This window comes from Cervus elaphus, chromosome 29 (assembly GCF_910594005.1).
Source record: "Cervus elaphus chromosome 29, mCerEla1.1, whole genome shotgun sequence".
Lineage (NCBI taxonomy): Eukaryota > Metazoa > Chordata > Mammalia > Artiodactyla > Cervidae > Cervus > Cervus elaphus.
In genome coordinates, this window is record NC_057843.1 from 26628206 (window position 1) to 26645594 (window position 17389).

General features: G+C 32.6%; 1 protein-coding gene across 2 annotated transcripts in view; it reads right to left on the reverse strand.

The window, feature by feature from the left end:
• The window catches only part of CNTLN (centlein), a 319886-nt gene that overhangs the window by 167260 nt on the left and 135237 nt on the right, over window positions 1-17389 (reverse strand). For both annotated transcript variants that reach the window (XM_043890767.1, XM_043890768.1), the window contains one exon: window positions 10539-10733. In XM_043890767.1, the coding sequence (XP_043746702.1) occupies window positions 10539-10733 (195 nt within the window). The remainder of the gene's footprint in view (window positions 1-10538; window positions 10734-17389) is intronic.

Genomic DNA, 17389 nt, shown 5'->3' on the forward strand with positions numbered 1-17389 from the left:
AATAAAGGATCAGCAAACTCAGAGACAGGAAATCAGAGGAGCAAAAGGAAAAAAAGGAATGAGAAAGAGTGAACATACCTTAAGGGGCTTAAGAGACACCACTAAGTGGGACAACACTCACACTACAGGAACCCCAGAAAGAGAAAAGAGGGGGAAAAGGGAAGAAAGATTATTTTAAGACATAATGACTGAAAAATTTCCTAACTTGGGGAAGGAAACAGACATCCAAATTCACTTCAAATTTAAAGATACACATGGACTGAATGTGAAGGGATAGAAAAAGATAATTCCATGCAAATGGAAACAAAAATGTATAGGAGGAGCTATACTTTATATTAGACAAAATAGACTTGAAGCCAAAGCCTGGAAAAAGAGAAAAGGAAGGTCATCATACAATAATAAAGGGGTCAATCCAACACAAAGATATAACACTTATTAGTATTTATACACCCAACATAGAAGGACCTAAATATGCAAGGGAAATAATGATAGATTTGAAGGGAGAAATAGACACCAACAGAACAACTGTATGAGATTCAATATCCTACTTTCAACAATGAATATATCATCAGACAAAAAGTCAAAGGGAAACACTGAACTTAAATGATACATTAGACAAAAGGAACCTTATACGTATGTACAGAAGGTTCCAGCCAAAAGCATAAGAAAACATATTCTTCTTAAGGACATGTGTAATATTCTCCAGGATAGATTCTATGTTAGGCCATAAAACAAGTCTTGATGAATTTTATAAGACTGAAATCATATTAAGCATCCTTTTCAATTGTAATGGTATAAAACAAGAAATTCTAAACAAAAAACTGGAAAATTAAAAAATATGTGGAGATTAAACATGATACTGAGCAGCCAATGATTAAAAAAGAAATCAAAATAAAAATTTTAAAATATCTTGAGACAAACACAAAAGGAAAGACAGTATACAAAAATGTATGGGATGCAGCAAAAGCAATCTTAAGGAAGTTCATAATGATAAACACCTATATTAAGAAAAAACAGCTCTAAAGAACATTCTAACTTTATATCTCAAAGAATAGAAAAAAGAACAACCTAAGCCCAAAGTTAGTGGAATGAAGAAAGAAAGATCAAAACAGAAACAAACGAAATAGAGATTTAAAGGACAACTAAGAAGATCAATGAAACAAAGAGCTGTTTCTTAAAAAACATAAACCAATTCATAAAACTTTGCTAGACTTAACAAGAAAAAAAGAGAACTCAAATAAGAAAATTAGAAGTGAAAGACAAGATGTTACAACTGACACCACAGAATACAAAGGATCATGAGAGACTACTTTGAACAATTTATACACCAAAGAAAAAAAGGATAACTCAGAAGGAACAGATAAATTCCTAGAAATATACAACTCTCCATGACTGAATTATGAAGAAATGGAACCTAAGAAAAACTTACAGAAATAGAGAACTGATAGGTAGTTGCCAGAGACTGGTGGCAGGGGCTGGGGATAAAGTGTGAGGTGATTAAAAAGTACAAACTTCAAATTCTAAGATAAATAAGTAATAAGGATACAACATACAGCATGGTGACTATAGTTAACAACATCCTATGTTTGTAAGTTGCTTAAGAGAGACTTTTTTTTTTAACACCAAAAACATTTTGTATTGGGATAGAGCCAATTAACAATGTTGTTATAATATCAGATGAAGGATTTTCATAAAAAAAAATAAATTGTAACTGAGTGAGGTCACAGACGTTAACTAAACTTACTGTGGCAAACATTTTGACGTGAAATCAGTATGTTGTACACTTTGAACTAATACAATGTTATGTTATTTACATCTCAACGTGGAGAGGAAATTAAAATAAATAAAATCAGACAAAATAGACTTTGGACAAAAATTATCACTATAGATAAAGATGACATTTAAAAATAATATAATAAGATATTCTAATATATGAAGATATAAGATATTCCAATATATTCTAAATATAAGAAGAGATTCCAGTTATAAATACATATGCACTTAAAAGCAGAGCCCCAAAATGTGTCAAGCAAAAATGAACAGAACTGAAGAAAGAAAGAGACAAATAATAAAGGGTAGAACAACTAGACAGAAGATAAGCAAGAAAATGCAAGACTTGAAAAACACTGCAAGTCCAATAGATCTCACAGATAATCAGGACACTTCGTCCAACAAAAATAGGATATACATTCTATTCAAGAATTTAATAGATGAATACAACATCAGACTACACATAACAGAGGAGAGAATGAATGAACTGAAGAAAGTTCAAGGTTGATGTAAAGAGAAAAAAAAAAAAAAAAACCTTTGAAGATATTAAAGAGTCCTCAAAGATACAGAGCACATAACGGAATGGTCTAATATGAAACTGAAATCTGACAAGAACTGGAAAGAAAGAATATGTAGACATCACATTTGAAGAGATATTTAGCAAGAATTTTCCAAGAATTCAAAAAACCCTATAAAGGAAGAAAAAACTTTATAAACTTGAAAGCACAAAAAAATCAAAAACACCAGCACACATATTAAAACCACTGAAAACCAAAAATAGAGAAAACATGAAAAGGTCATCAGAGAATTGGAGTAGGAAACGGCAACCCACTCGAGCATTCTCACCTGGGAAATCCCATGGACAGAGAGGAGCCTGGTGGGCTACAGTCCATGGAGTAACAAAAGAGTCAAACACAACTTAGCAACTAAACAACAACAACATTCAGAGAATGGATACATTACTTTCAAATGAGAGAGAGCTGCCTTTTCAACTCAAAATATGGAAGGAAGAAGACAAGGAGTATCAACTTTAAAACAAAGAAAAAAAATTCTACAATTCTCAGTCAGTCAGTCAGTCCAGTAACTCAGTCATGTCCGACTCTTTGCGACCCCAAGAATTGCAGCACACCAGGCCTCCCTGTCCATCACCAACTCCCGGAGTTTACTCAAACTCATGCCCATCAAGTCGGTGATGCCATCCAGCCATCTCATCCTCTGTCGTTCCCTTCTCCTCCTGCCCCCAATCCCTCCCAGCTGAAAATACCAGTCAGAAATGAAGGCAAAAAGGCATTCTCTAATAAATATAAAATGAGGGAACTCCCTTTCAGCAGATCGTCACTTAAAAAAAAAAAAAAAAGTAACTTAAAAAATGCTTAAGGCAAAAGATCCTAGGGGGAAACACAGAATTGTAGAAAAGAATGAAGAGCTTCCAAAGGGATAAAAATTCTCAGTGAATACTGATTTTTTAAATAATAATGTCTTGTAGAATAAGAATATATGTAGGATTAAAATATAAGATAACAACAGCAAAAATAGGAGAGACAAAGGAGTCAGAATGTATTAAGTTCCTTGCATTGTGTGAAAACCTAAATACACCCTTCAGTAAGTTAAGTAAGTTAGTTTAAATACACTCTAAAAAGTGAGTGACTGGGAAGTTCCATTTAGAGTAACAGCTGAGTAGATTTCTATCAGCTTAAATCTCCTGCATGAAACTATTTCAACTCCGAGCAAAATATAACAACTACCTGAAGGTAGCAGAATGATCAAATACAGGAAGAATCTGGACAAGAACTGATACTGGAAAAATAGAATATTCTGAGTAAGTTTCCTATTTTTGTGAATTTTTATCCAAGAGAGGCTCATACCAGACATGATGTGGGGAGGCTAAAATTTCAATAGTAATTTTCAGTTTTACTGCCTTGAAGAAGCTCAGGACAAAGTTTGAGTCTACCACTGTAGCTAGAAAGAAGGGAAATTATAGAAGGGTGACAGTCAAAACTATGACTGATACCTGAGGTATTGACACATGGCAAAAACTCTAAGCAATCCAGATAAGATTAAAAGAATTTTAAAGCAATTTAAGTGTTTCCATCTGAAGGAAATCAGGGCTTGGCGCTTAACTTATTTAAATTCTGAGAGACAGAGAGGAAGGGAGGCAGCTGGAGGGAAGAAAGTTCAGAACTTATGAGTACTGTAACATGTCAGAAAGCAGAGTTTCTATAAAATATGTTACTATATACATTAAATAATCCAAAATTGTTAGACACAGACAAAACATTAATATATGACCTGTATTTAAAGCAAAGGAAAATCACCAAGTAATTAAATCCAAGAAGACCCAAAAGATATGATTAAAAATATAATGATTTTAAAGAATCTACTTTAACTATTATAATAGGGACCAAAAGAAAAAAAAGTGTGCTTGTAAGATTAAATAGGAAAACTTCACAGACACATATATAATATAGTAATGAATCAAATGAAAATTCTAGAACTGATATGTACAGTATTTATAGAATAATTCACAGAAAAGACCTATAGAAAAATTGGAGATAACAGAAATGTAGTTAACTTAAATAAATATTAATATAAATTAACTAAAGAACAAAGATTGGAAGATTTTAAAAAATGAAGAGAGACTCATCAGTCTTTGGGGTAATGTTGAAAAGTCTTACATAAGTAAAATGGGAATATTCAAAAGGAAAAGAGAGAGGTCATAAAAATGTTTGACAAAATAATGTCAAAAGTTTCCCCAGTTCAGTAAAAAAAAAAATGTATTATTTACAGAAATCAAGAAGTTCATCAAATTGCAAGAAGGATGACCACAATGAAAATCATACTTGGGAACAACAGAGTTAAAATGCTTAATACCAAAGGTTAACTATTGAGGGGGAAAAAATCCAGACAAAACTGACACATAACATTTAACTGTTGGTAACAAGGGAAGAAATTCCCAGTTTCATTGTCAGAAACACTGGAGTCCAGAATACAGAAAAGTGACATTTTAAAACTACTTTTAAAAATATATATAAACAATCAATTAACCCAGAAAAATAGGAAGGAAATAGGAACAGAGGAACCAACAAACAGGACAAATGGGATACAAATGGTAGATGGTACACCTAAACACAACCATATAAACAATCATATTAAATTTCAATGCATTAACATTGCGATGAACAGGAAATTGCTAGAATGAATAGAAACAGGATCTAACTATGTAAACTTTAAATATTAAGACACCTATGGATGGAAATTTACAGAATGGGAAAAGGTATAAAGTGAAAGTGAAATGGCTCAGTCCTGTCTGACTCTGTGACCCCATGGACTGCAGACTCTGTCCATGGGAAAAGATATACTACCATGGAAAATGTAACCATTAAAGAGACTGATTGATTAAATTAACATCATAAAATTTGATTTCAAGTCAACAGAGTATTATTATAGTTAAAAGTAACATTTTACAATAGCAAAGGGCTTAATTAATTCGAAAGACATGACAATTGTAAATACGTATGCCCCTAGTAAAACAGCTTCAAAATACATGAAGCAAATGTTGACAAAATTAAAGAGAAAAACAATCATACTGTAAGATTTTCTCTCAGCAACTGACAGAAAAGCTGATTTAAAACCTAAGGATAAAAATCACTAAGTACATAAGATCTGAACACTACCAACCACAATGACATAATTAATACTGATATTTAAGGGAAACTCAAGCCAATAGCTGCAAATCATGTATTATTTTCAGGTATCAACAGCATGTTCATCAAAACTATATGCTGGTACATACAACAATTCTCAATAAATTTCCAAATACAATAATACTATAGAGTACTATCTCTGACCATAATAGAAGTATATTTGAAGTGAATAAAAATAAGATATACAAGGAGAAAAACACATTATTTCAAAAGTAAAAAATATATCTCCTAATAACTAAAGGGGCAAAGAGAAAATCACAAGGGAAACTAGAAACATTTCACTGAACATTTGTTTGTAAAACTGACAAGCTAATACTAAGAGCAAGGATATACAGAGCATTCTTTAAAAAGAACAAAGTGACTTACACTACATTTCATGAGGTATAGAGACATATATTAGTGGGTATTTTCTGGACTCTGTTCTATCAGTTATTTTGTCAATCTTCATGTGAACACCACACCTACCATCTTGATTTTTTAGCTTGTCTCAAAATTGGGTAGTATAAGTCCAACTTTATTTTTTATTATACTTGATTTTGTTCTTTTAGTTCCTTTGCATTTCCTCATAAATTCTATTCTTGGGTTGTACTTATCTAGAATATACAGCCTCCTGGAATTTTTATTGTGATTACATAATAGATCAATTTGGGGGAGAACTGATAGCTGTCCACTTATATATGTCTTATAATTTCACTCTGGTATTTTTGTACTTTTCACTGTACAGGTCTGGGGCACATTTTGTCAAATTCATCCTTAATTGTTACACAGGCTTTGATGTTATTATAAACGGTCTTCTTAAATTTCAATTTCTAATTATATGTCTCTAATATTTAGATATATAATTGAGTTTTGTAAATTGATGTTATATCTTGGAACACTGCTAAATTTACTTACTATTTCTAGGAGCTTCATCATAGACTCAGTAGGCTTTCTATACGGATGCTCAGGTTCTGTGAATAAAAAGAGTTTTACTTCCTTATTTCTAATTAGTATGATTTTATTTGTTTCTTGCCTTATTGTACTAGTTAGAATCTCCAGTGTAATGTTGAATATAATTGACTTGTTCCTTATGTAAGAAGGAAAGCATTCAGTATTTAATAAGAAAGAAATAGTCTTATACAAACTCTTCTAGTAAAGTGAAAAAGAGAACACTTTGTAATTCACATTAGGACACCAGCATCACCTTAATATCAAAATCTAACATGAAACATTCAAGAAAGGAAAAGCCCAATATCCCTCATAAATACAGATGCAAGAATCCTAACAAAAATATTAGCAAATTGAATCCGGCAATATGAAAATAATAAAACATTACAATGAAGTTGGGTTTATTTCAAAAGTACAAAACTGAATTAATAATTGAAAAACAATAAGTGTAATTAACCACCTAACAGAATACATAAGAAAAGCCTTAGCATCACTGTAAAGATGCACTGTAACACATGTATTCTATTGTTCACTGCAGCACTATTTACTACAGCTAGAACATGAAAGCAACCTAGATGTCCATGGACAGATGAATGGATAAAGAAGCTGTGGTACATATACACAATGGGATATTACTCAGCCATAAAAAGGAACGCATTTGAGTCAGTTCTAATGAGGTGGATGAACCTAGAACCTATTATACAGAGTAAAGTGAGTCAGAAAGAGAAAGATAAATACTGTACTCTAACACATATATATGCAATCTAGAAAAATGGTACTGATGAATTTATTTATAGGGCAACAATGGAGAAACAGACATACAGAATAGACTTATGGACATGGGGAAGTGGGGGAGGGGAGGGTGAGATGTATAGAAAGAGTAACATGGAAACTTACATTACCATATGTAAAATAGGTAGCCAACAGGAATTTGCTGTGTGGCTCAGGAAACTCAAACAGGGGCTCTATATCAACCTAGAGGGCTGGGATGGGGAGGGAGATGGGAGGGAGATTCGAAAGGGAGGGGAAATATGTATACCTATGGCTGATTCATGTTGAGGTTTGACAGAAAACAGCAAAATTCTGTAAAGCAATTATCCTTCAATAAAAAACAAATTAATTTTAAAAAAAAGATGCACTCTATACAATCAATACCTGTTCATGAAAAGCTTCCATCAAACCATGAAAGACAGGAACTTCCTAATGTGATAAAGGATATTTACAAAAAACCCATAGCATATAGAGTGTTTAAAGGTGAAATACTATTAAGTTTCAAAAATAAGCAAAACTAGATCAATGATGATAGCAGTAAAAACAGTGGTTATGCTGTAGGGGTTGCTACTTTTTATGAACATTATGGAGGTTTATTGAATATTGGTAATGTTCTATTTCTTGATCTGAATAGTATTATGTGGATGTGTTCAATTTGTGAAATGTCATTGAGTTATACACTAAAGGTTTGTACTTTACTATTTGTATATTACCCTTAAATAAAACTGTTTACAAAAAATCTCAGCAGTGTTTTCACGAAACTATAAATTAACCTTAAAGATATATTTAAGTGCTAAGTGCCAACATGGCCAAGACACTTGAAAGAATAGTAAGAAAGTAGATCTATCAAATATAAAGACTTACTATGAAGTTATGCTAATTAAGATGATGTAGCATTGTCTAAGAATACAGAGAAAACAGTCTAGAAAGAAAGTCTAAATAAAATAAAATAAAATATACAATGAAATTAAAAAAAATATAGGATATATGATAGAGGTAGCCCAACACTACACAGGAAAATAGGGGATCATCCGGTGGGTTGATCCACTATTACATGGGGAAAAATAAATAAATAAAATGCATCCTTACCTTAAACTATACATGAAACACAATTCCAAATGATCTATAAATTAAATGACATAAGCAAAGCTTTAAAACTTTTTGAAGAAAACAGAGATACAAATATTTCCGTATTTGGAGTAGGAAAGGATTTCTTAAATGAGCACTAACAATAAAATATTACTTTTTCTAAATTAAAATTAAGAATTTCTATTCATGTATGACATGTTAAAATTAAAAGACAAGGTACACACTAAGAGAAGACAGTTGCCACACATTTAACCTAGTAGAGATTAATATCAAAAACATTAAAAGAGTATTTAAAAATCAGTAAGAAAAAAACCCAATAGAAGAATGAATAAAGGACAGAAATAGACACTTTGCAGAAGAGGGCACTCACTTGGCTAGTAATCACAAAAATACACTTTATCAGTGATAAATATATAATGATAAAAATAATATTATTTTATACGAATTCAGCAGCTGTCAACAAACTATTTCTGACAATACCAAGTGGTGAGGATGAAAATCAACCAAATACATTATTGGTACAAGTAAAATGGATGAAAAACACTTTGAAAAATAAGTGACCGGTATTTTGTGAAAGTAACATTTTCATACCCTAAACCTAGAATTTATATTCTGAGATATTTATTTCACAAAAATTCTGCACGTGTATGCTAAGAATCATGTACAAAAATGTCAACTGAAGCATTATTCATAATAGCAAAAAACTGGAAATAACCCTAATACTCATCTACAAATGAATGGCTAAGTAGTTATGATATAATCACAGAAAGTATTTTATAGAAGTAAAAATAAATGGACAGTTATACTAAGCATCATAGATGAATCTTAATACAGTGATAAGTAAAAATTGCCAAAACCCAATAAACAGCACAATTTAATACATTTTTATAAATGGCAAAAGAGCCATATTCTACTTCCTCATAAAATTTCATGGAATAAAACTTTATAAAAAATAATCAAAATGATAAATAGTTCAGTAGTTACCTCTGGTGAGAGAATCAGGGTACCAGTAAAGCGTGAAGGATACAAGTAGATATAAGCTATCAGTAATTTCCTACCCTTGGATTAGTTGGTGGGACCAAGGGTAATAAAAAAAGTGACAATTAGATAAATTTAATAAATTAAAATAAATAAACCTCATGTAACATAATACTGTGTCATGATACAAATTTTATGACTGATCGAATTCTGTGCACCTGATGTCCGAAAAATAAAATATAATACAATACAAATTTAAAAAACGGCTTGTTAGCTAGACAAAATATGCTGGGTTGAAAAACTATTGTTAAAGGATCACCAATAAACTTTAAAGCTTCCAATTATATAATTGTGTTAATTTCTTTAAATTCTAAAATTAAAGAAATGCCAAGTGCATTAAATAAACTAACAGGAGTAAGATTTTTTAATAATACGTATTTAGAGCTGAAAGTTACCTTGAAAATTATCTGAAAGAGGTACTTCTGGATATTTTCTATATGACAAGCTCTGTGTTTGACATGCATTTTCTCATTAATCCTCACAAAACTCTATGACAAAGCATTAATATCAATATTTTATCTGCAAAAACACTTTGGCTAAAAGGGTTAAGAAATGTGTTCAAGTTCACAAAGCTCACAGGCAGAGCTACAATTTGATCCCAGGTTAATTTGAATCCTAAACCTGCTTATTTATCTGTACATTTGTACTACCTCACTTCATTGGACAGGAAATAGGTAGAAAAGTCAACTGATCTGCCCAAAATCATATATCAAGGTACTGACAGAATTGAGATTAAATGGTATTAACTCACTGGGAAGATCCTCTGGAGAAGGGAAAGGCTACCCACTCCAGTATTCTGGCCTGCAGAATTCCATGGACTGTATAGTCTATGGGGTTGCAAAGAGTTGGACACAACTGAGCAACTTTCACAGTACTCACTCACTCACCACACACCAGGAATTATGGCAAGTACTTCTATGAGACTTCTGGATTTTTATTCCCTTACCTCATTGAATAAAAAGTATCCAAATGGGCATGACCTATTAATTTCCTTTTCATTATCATATATCAGCCAAATGTTTCAACCCAATAACTCTACCAGATACACCCTGTATTTCTACATGAATCCACACCGTATAAAATACTCATTTCTACAGTGTACGATAAAAGCACAATGTAAATCTGCCACATATATTCTAACATATGCAAATTTATTTAACTTTTGTGTTTCAGTCAATTGTAGTAAATACTTTAATATGATATTATACTGAAAAAACATTTTTAGAAAATGTCTCTCACCTGTTCTGAGCGGTCTGAATCACATTCTCGAGATAAAGGATAGAGTGCTTCTTGTGATTGCTGAAGCTTTTCTTTTAATTTAGCATTTTCTTGCTCTTTTTGAAATAGCTGATCCTGAAGAGTAACAACACTTTGTCGGAGCATAGCTTCACTTGATTTTGTGGTTTCAAAACAAATATGTAATTCATTGTAAAGCTGTTTTTAAAAAAAATCCAAATTTATAAATAATCAATAAATACATCTATATATATACAAACATATTCATACATGTCTATATACAACATACTCCTTGCCCTCAAGTTAATAGTCTAAGAGGAAAAGCAATGTATAAACAAATGGGAAACCAAATGATATACCCACATGCCAATATTAAATTCCAACTGATGTTAAAAAGACAGTATATTTTACTAGCCAGTTGTAATATAGGCATGTAAACATTTTAATCTAGCTATATTAATCTTCATGACAAAGAATGCAATTGAACTGAGCCGTAATGATATCACAGAAACTGAGAGAAAACAAGTCATTTTAAAGATAGAATAAATGCTAAAAAAAAAAAAATTATGTCCAGTGGTAGGAAGGAACAGAAAAGGAACATAAGTTATATTAGCCTAACTGGACTCAAAATATACATTTGAAAGAAAAAAAACAAACTTTCATTGAGAGTTCATTAAAGTTGACTGATATATTCCCATTTAGTAAAACTAGCATCTACTGCTAAAGTAGAGGAGGAGCAGTAGAAGGAATAGTAGGAGACAAAGCCAGCCAATGAGATTGTAGATGGAATGCAAAGACTCTTGAATGCCAGATTAAGGAAGATGGATTTGTTCCTGTAGAAAATAGGAAATCACTGAAGACCTTGATCAGAGTGATAAAAATAGAATCAGTGTTCCAAAGTGATGACAGATAGTTTTAAAATTTTTTAATTCAAGGCAACATGAATTAAATAAATTTATATTGAGGGTTTCTTAAGACTGTGAGACAGTATAAGGTATATACCTGGTGGCAAAGAGTCATACATGGTAAACCATGGTATTCCTCCAATACATACGAACTTACTTGGTGATGAAAATCCTAACTTATAATTGTGATTTAATGATATACAATTCAATTTGTAGTAGCTGATTCTGACTTTTTCAAAATCTGTGTGTGTGTATATATATATATACACACACATATACACATATTTGTTGATGACACTGGGAATGTGACCCAAAAATTATATCTGCTTTAAAATAAAAAAATAGGGCTAACAGTGAGTCAATGAGGTTATAACAAAAGCAAAACCCCCAAAGACAGAATTTCAAAATTATGTTAATACAATAGGTTTTTAGGTTTGCTTATCCAGTTGAAGACAGGGAGAATCTTAGACTAGTTGGCCTTGCTTCATGTGAAGAAATTTAACTACAGAAAAGTCGGCAGAATATTTTGTTTGTATGCAATAGTTTACTTTTTTAAGTTTAAAAGAAAAATTTGTGAAATCTTTCTTTAAATGCTTTTCTTCAGATATATACTTTGTCATAAAAATAAGACCCTCTAAATCACTCTTCTGATATACAATTAGTTCAATATACTTTTTATTTTCTGTAAAGATTATACCTCTATATCAATAAAAATACTTTAAACAACCCATTTCACATTACAGTCAGTCTAAAATAATTTTTATAAAGAAAGGGTTGTCTTTATGATTTACAAAGTATTGCAGGATAGAAATTTGTACTTTCACTCCCAATTACCTTTATACCAGGGAATATGTCCAATGTCCTTTCCACAATTGATACCACCTGATATTCTAGAAGGGAAGAAAGAGTAGGAACCTGACAGCTTTGTGGAATGATGGAGGGATTAGATTGGGCCTTACTGTGACCTACCTGTGCTGTGTTGCTGCTTCCATGATTGAGTTCAGGGTAGAAAAGAAAAAAGCAAAATCTAAAGACAAGAATTAAGTTGACCAGAAAGAACTGAAGCTAGGATGAATGCCCAATAGCATAGAGAGTCACTTATTCAGTTAAAGATTATTTAACCCCTTTCCCTTTTATTTCTATGCTTTACCAATACTAACCAGTTTTTACCTAATCAGCACAACTTTTTGGAGGAAAATAACAGGACATAATATTACTTTAAAACATACAGTTTTCAAATTATATCTCAGTAAATAAGAATCTACAGATTTCAAATATTTAAGAATCTCAGCAACATCAGTTAGGATTGGCAACAGTTTCCATCCCATTGCCCAAGGTGCAGGCATACTGATGGTATGTCATCAGAAAGGAGGACCAATTTACTTGCCAATTGTAAATGTGGCGTACTCTGCTCTTGCGTTCATGACTTAGGACATTCCTTCACAGATGTAAGGCTCCTAGGCCTATTCCTTCATGGGAAAAAGCTCTATCTTCATGTCTCTTGTCTCTTCTCTCCTTTCTTGCTTCCACAAAATTGAAGACTAACAGCTCTCCTCTTGTGTTTGCTATTTGGCTCTCTCAGCCATTAAATTTACACAGTTGTACTTCCTATTCAGAAGCTGCCCTGGTTTGATCTCATATGACTGGGTGGGTTACTCTAGACACAAAGGCAAGCTCTACATTCTCTGAAAATATCCATCCTTCCAAGCAGCAGGTGAAGAAAGGAAAAAAAAAAAAAAAACTTTTAAGAACCTGAAACAGATGATCTAGACCAGCCTTACTCCATGAATTGGGACAAACTCTATTATTCCCTAATTCTTACTCAAAATACACATCTCCTACTTGCCGTTTTCTTGATGGCACTTCACTTGTTTAACAGCAAAAAGATGACTCAGCTCTGGAGTTTGAGTAGACAGCCATTTTTAATTCTACTCTCCAGACCACCAGTAAACGTGGCCAGAAAAGCCTTCAAGGAGGCTATTTTTATTTCTAAAGCGTTTTTGGCAACAAAGCCTCAGGATGACAGAATGTTTGTTTCTCTAGGAGATCCTGCAGAAAGGCAAGGTTTAGGATGTTTTGGTCCCATTGTTAGACACCATCTTACTCTCAAACCATTAATAACAGCAGAGTGAGTCAAAAAACTGTTCTCAAGTGAGTAAATTAGCTAACACAAAAAAATGCATTCATCCGCATAGGTTTTGGAATCCTGATAGGCATCCTTTTTCTCTATTAGCAATCACAATCACTTTCAGAAGTTTCCAGAGACACACTTTTCTCTATAATACTTTCCTCTAATAGTCCAAAAAGCTGGAATAGATCAGAATCTTTGGGAAGTTTCTGGCCTATAAATATTTAATCATAGATTCCCATATGTACTTTAGAAGTATCAATCATTATAATACATAACAATTTACTGCACTTACTGTTCTTCATATTCTTTTTTGTTGAAGAAGTTAAAGTGAAAAAACATTAACAGGATCACCAGAGGACATAAAGCAAGTTGCCTCCAGAGATAGCACCCCACACCCCAAGCCCTTTAATTTTCAGGGGCTTAGACTGAAGTACTCATCCTCTCATATTTTTATTAATGTTGAGGAACAAGATGATATATTATTTACCTTAAAAATTTTGGAAATGTATAAGCTTTGGGACCCAATGATCAAATTTCAAAAATAGTTTCCACATTATTGAGTAAGTATACTATTTGCTATTCTTACTGAGACAGTAAATTTTACAAGTGAAAACTATATCTGTTTATAGCACAAAATGAGAAGAAAAGAATCTGATTTAACATGCAGTTTAATCTAAAAGTGTATATAACCTAACTCTTTATTTTCCTGGACTGATATTAGCTCATTACTCGTGTCATGTAATTATCATTAAACAGAATAAAAACTGATAAAATACATACTTAGTACCTCCAAACATGTTAGATAATCAAGAAGATGAAAATGCTGATACAATTTTCATCTATATTTAAATCACACACACACACACACACACACACACATATATATATAGATGACATGCAAAGGCAGGAAAACTATTAAAACTTATATAAAGGGTTACAGCATGCTCAAAAGAAGAAAACATACTAGCTTATTTTTATTTCTCTTGATGGGTATGCTCTTCTAGGGAAGCCCCCAAATTATGTGTCAGGTAATTCTGTGTATAAGACTAACGATTTGTTATGGAGACCTCGTGAAAAACCTTTTCCCTGGGCTCAAAAATTTTTTTCTTTTCTCTTCTAACTTTTGTCTCCCTTTCACATTCCATTTATCCTATCACTGAAGGCAATTGTTTTCTCAGATAATAAAATAAATACTATGATATAAATCACCTTAATAAGTGAGAAAAAAGGAAGGGAAATGAGAGGGGTAAAAGACAGAAAGGAGAATTAAGAGAACAGAGGAAACAGCGAAGCTCCATTAGAAACAGAAATTTAAGAAGACACAACTCTTAAAGAAGTAAACTTAGGAGAAACTGGAGATAAAATATTAATGTAGTATTTTTTTGAATTCAACTCACCTGAGTCTTACAGCTAGGTCCAATTAATTTATGTGAAAACATATTTACAAATCTCAATTTGTAAGTAAACAATTTCCTTTCATTGTTGTATGAACTACTTGATTACTCAAATTTATTGAAAAAAATCTAGAAAACTACATGTGGAAAAGAAATAAAGACAAGTATTAAGTAAAATGTTCTAGGATCAGAATGAAAGTTTGATGTAAATGAACACTGGAAGTCTGAAAAGTAGCATACTGTTTATTCATGATAAATAAAATAATGTGATCATTCCCAAATTTATAAATCCTTAACTCCATAGCTGAAATATTTTCGGGGTGGGGGGACCAAGTCTAATAAAAAAAAATCTGCAGGTCCAAAAGTTTAAAGCTGCAATGCTGTAGCAAAGTGGAGAAAATTAAATTTGTACACTCAGGAGAAACACTTGCTAAAGAATAATGGTAAGGGCTCTTTTTACAGAGGATGGTAATAGGCTAGGCTCCCCTTTCATTAAAAAGAATGCAATGGAATTTTTTTGAATAACATTTAACTTAGATATCAAGACAAATTCTCCAACATTAAAAGATATTAATCACTGAAAGAATTTTTAGTAGAATGAATAATGCAAGCTTATAAAATCTATTACAGATGCTTTAAGGACAAAACCACATTATTCTATGTATAACTGAATATTCTATAGGCTTTACAATACAGTTTAACATTGTGAGTTCTGAACTCAAAACTAGCTAGATTTGAGTTCTGCCCCTGGTAGCTGTTTGACTTTAGACAATACTCTAAGACTCAGTTACTAGATCTATTTCTTTAAAAAAGGATACCTATAGTAATATACCACATAGGGTGGGTGTGGGGCTTAAACAGTGAGGCAAAAACCCTTTTCCCAGTGGCTGATACACTGTAAGTTCAATAAATGTTAACTGTTATTAATATACTGTTGCTGGAGGTGACTTACATTCATACCTCAGCTTAAATAATATATTTGCCTCCATGCTATTCATAAACAAAACATATTTGCATCACATCTCTCATTATTATAGATAATGATTCTTGGAGAGGACAATCATAATCCTGGGGGGAAGGTATATGTGGTTTCAAAAGTATGTCAGATCAAAGTTCAGGTTATGACACATACCCCCCCCCCCCAAATAGGAGTGTAGAAGCTCTACCTCTCCAAATTTAAAAGCACTGACTCACTAGGAAATTTTTGGCTTTGGCCATAGTTCACACAAAGGAGTTATGAGAAATCTGTCTCATTGATGTCTTATCTTCTCAGAATAAACATCACTGATATCACTTCATCAAGGAGAGTCCTTTTGGATCCCTAAACTAATAACCTACCCCAGGTATGTTCCCATTCTTCCTACTACTATTAGAACATGTATCATTACTACACTTCCTATTTAATGTCTGTTATCAAATAGATTTAAGCTATGAGAGGTTAAGAAAAAAGACAGTAAACAGGTCATCTATGCAGATAACTGGGGGAAGAGATTTCAGGCAATGGAACCACATACAAAGACCTTGAAGGTGAAGAATACCTGGTATGTTCAGGCGAAAAAACAAAGTTAAACGTGGTCAAAGTAGAGAGATTAAGAAGAGAAAGTAAAGAGGGGATCACAGAGATTAACACAGAGCCAGATCATGTAGCATCTCACAGGGTGTAGTGAGAACTCGGATTTTACTTTCAATCAGACAGGAAACCAATAGATAGAGTTTAAGAGAGGACTGACTTGATATTTGACTTACCAAGTTTCAGCAAGGACATTCTGGCATTTATGTTGAGAATGAACTCAAAGTGTATAAGGTCAGGAGCAAAGAAACAAAGTAGAAAACTATTACAATCATTCAGGAAATACAAGTTAGTGGTCATGGCAGGAATAGAGGGAAGTAGTAGGATCCCAGACATGCTTTGAAGGCAGAGCAGACAATAGTTTAGTTTTAAACATGTGAAGTTTGAGATGCCTATTAGGCATCGAGTTAAAAGATGATAAGCAGGCAATTAGATATACTCTTTCCTGGAGTTCACGGAAGAAATCCAGAGTAGGCAATCAAAACTAGTAGTCATCAGCATAGAGCAGTGTGATTTTGAAAGCCTAGGTGAGTAGATAAAATCACCTTGGTTATGAATTTAAACAGGAGGGGAAAAAGGATCCTAAGATTTTACTTGGAACATTTTAATATTTGAAGGACAGGGTGAATAGGGAAGACTAGAAAGAAACAGAAAAGGAACAGTTAGACATTGAAGGAACAAAACCACACAACAGTGATCTGTTGTCAGGCAGGAGAAAAAAAAAGTGTCTCAAAGGACAGAGTTATAAACTGTGACAATGTTGCTGGTAAGTGAGGCAAGATGAAGACTGCCAGAAGCCAACTGAATTTAGCAGTGTGGGAGACACAAATGATTCTGAGAAAAGGAATTCTAGT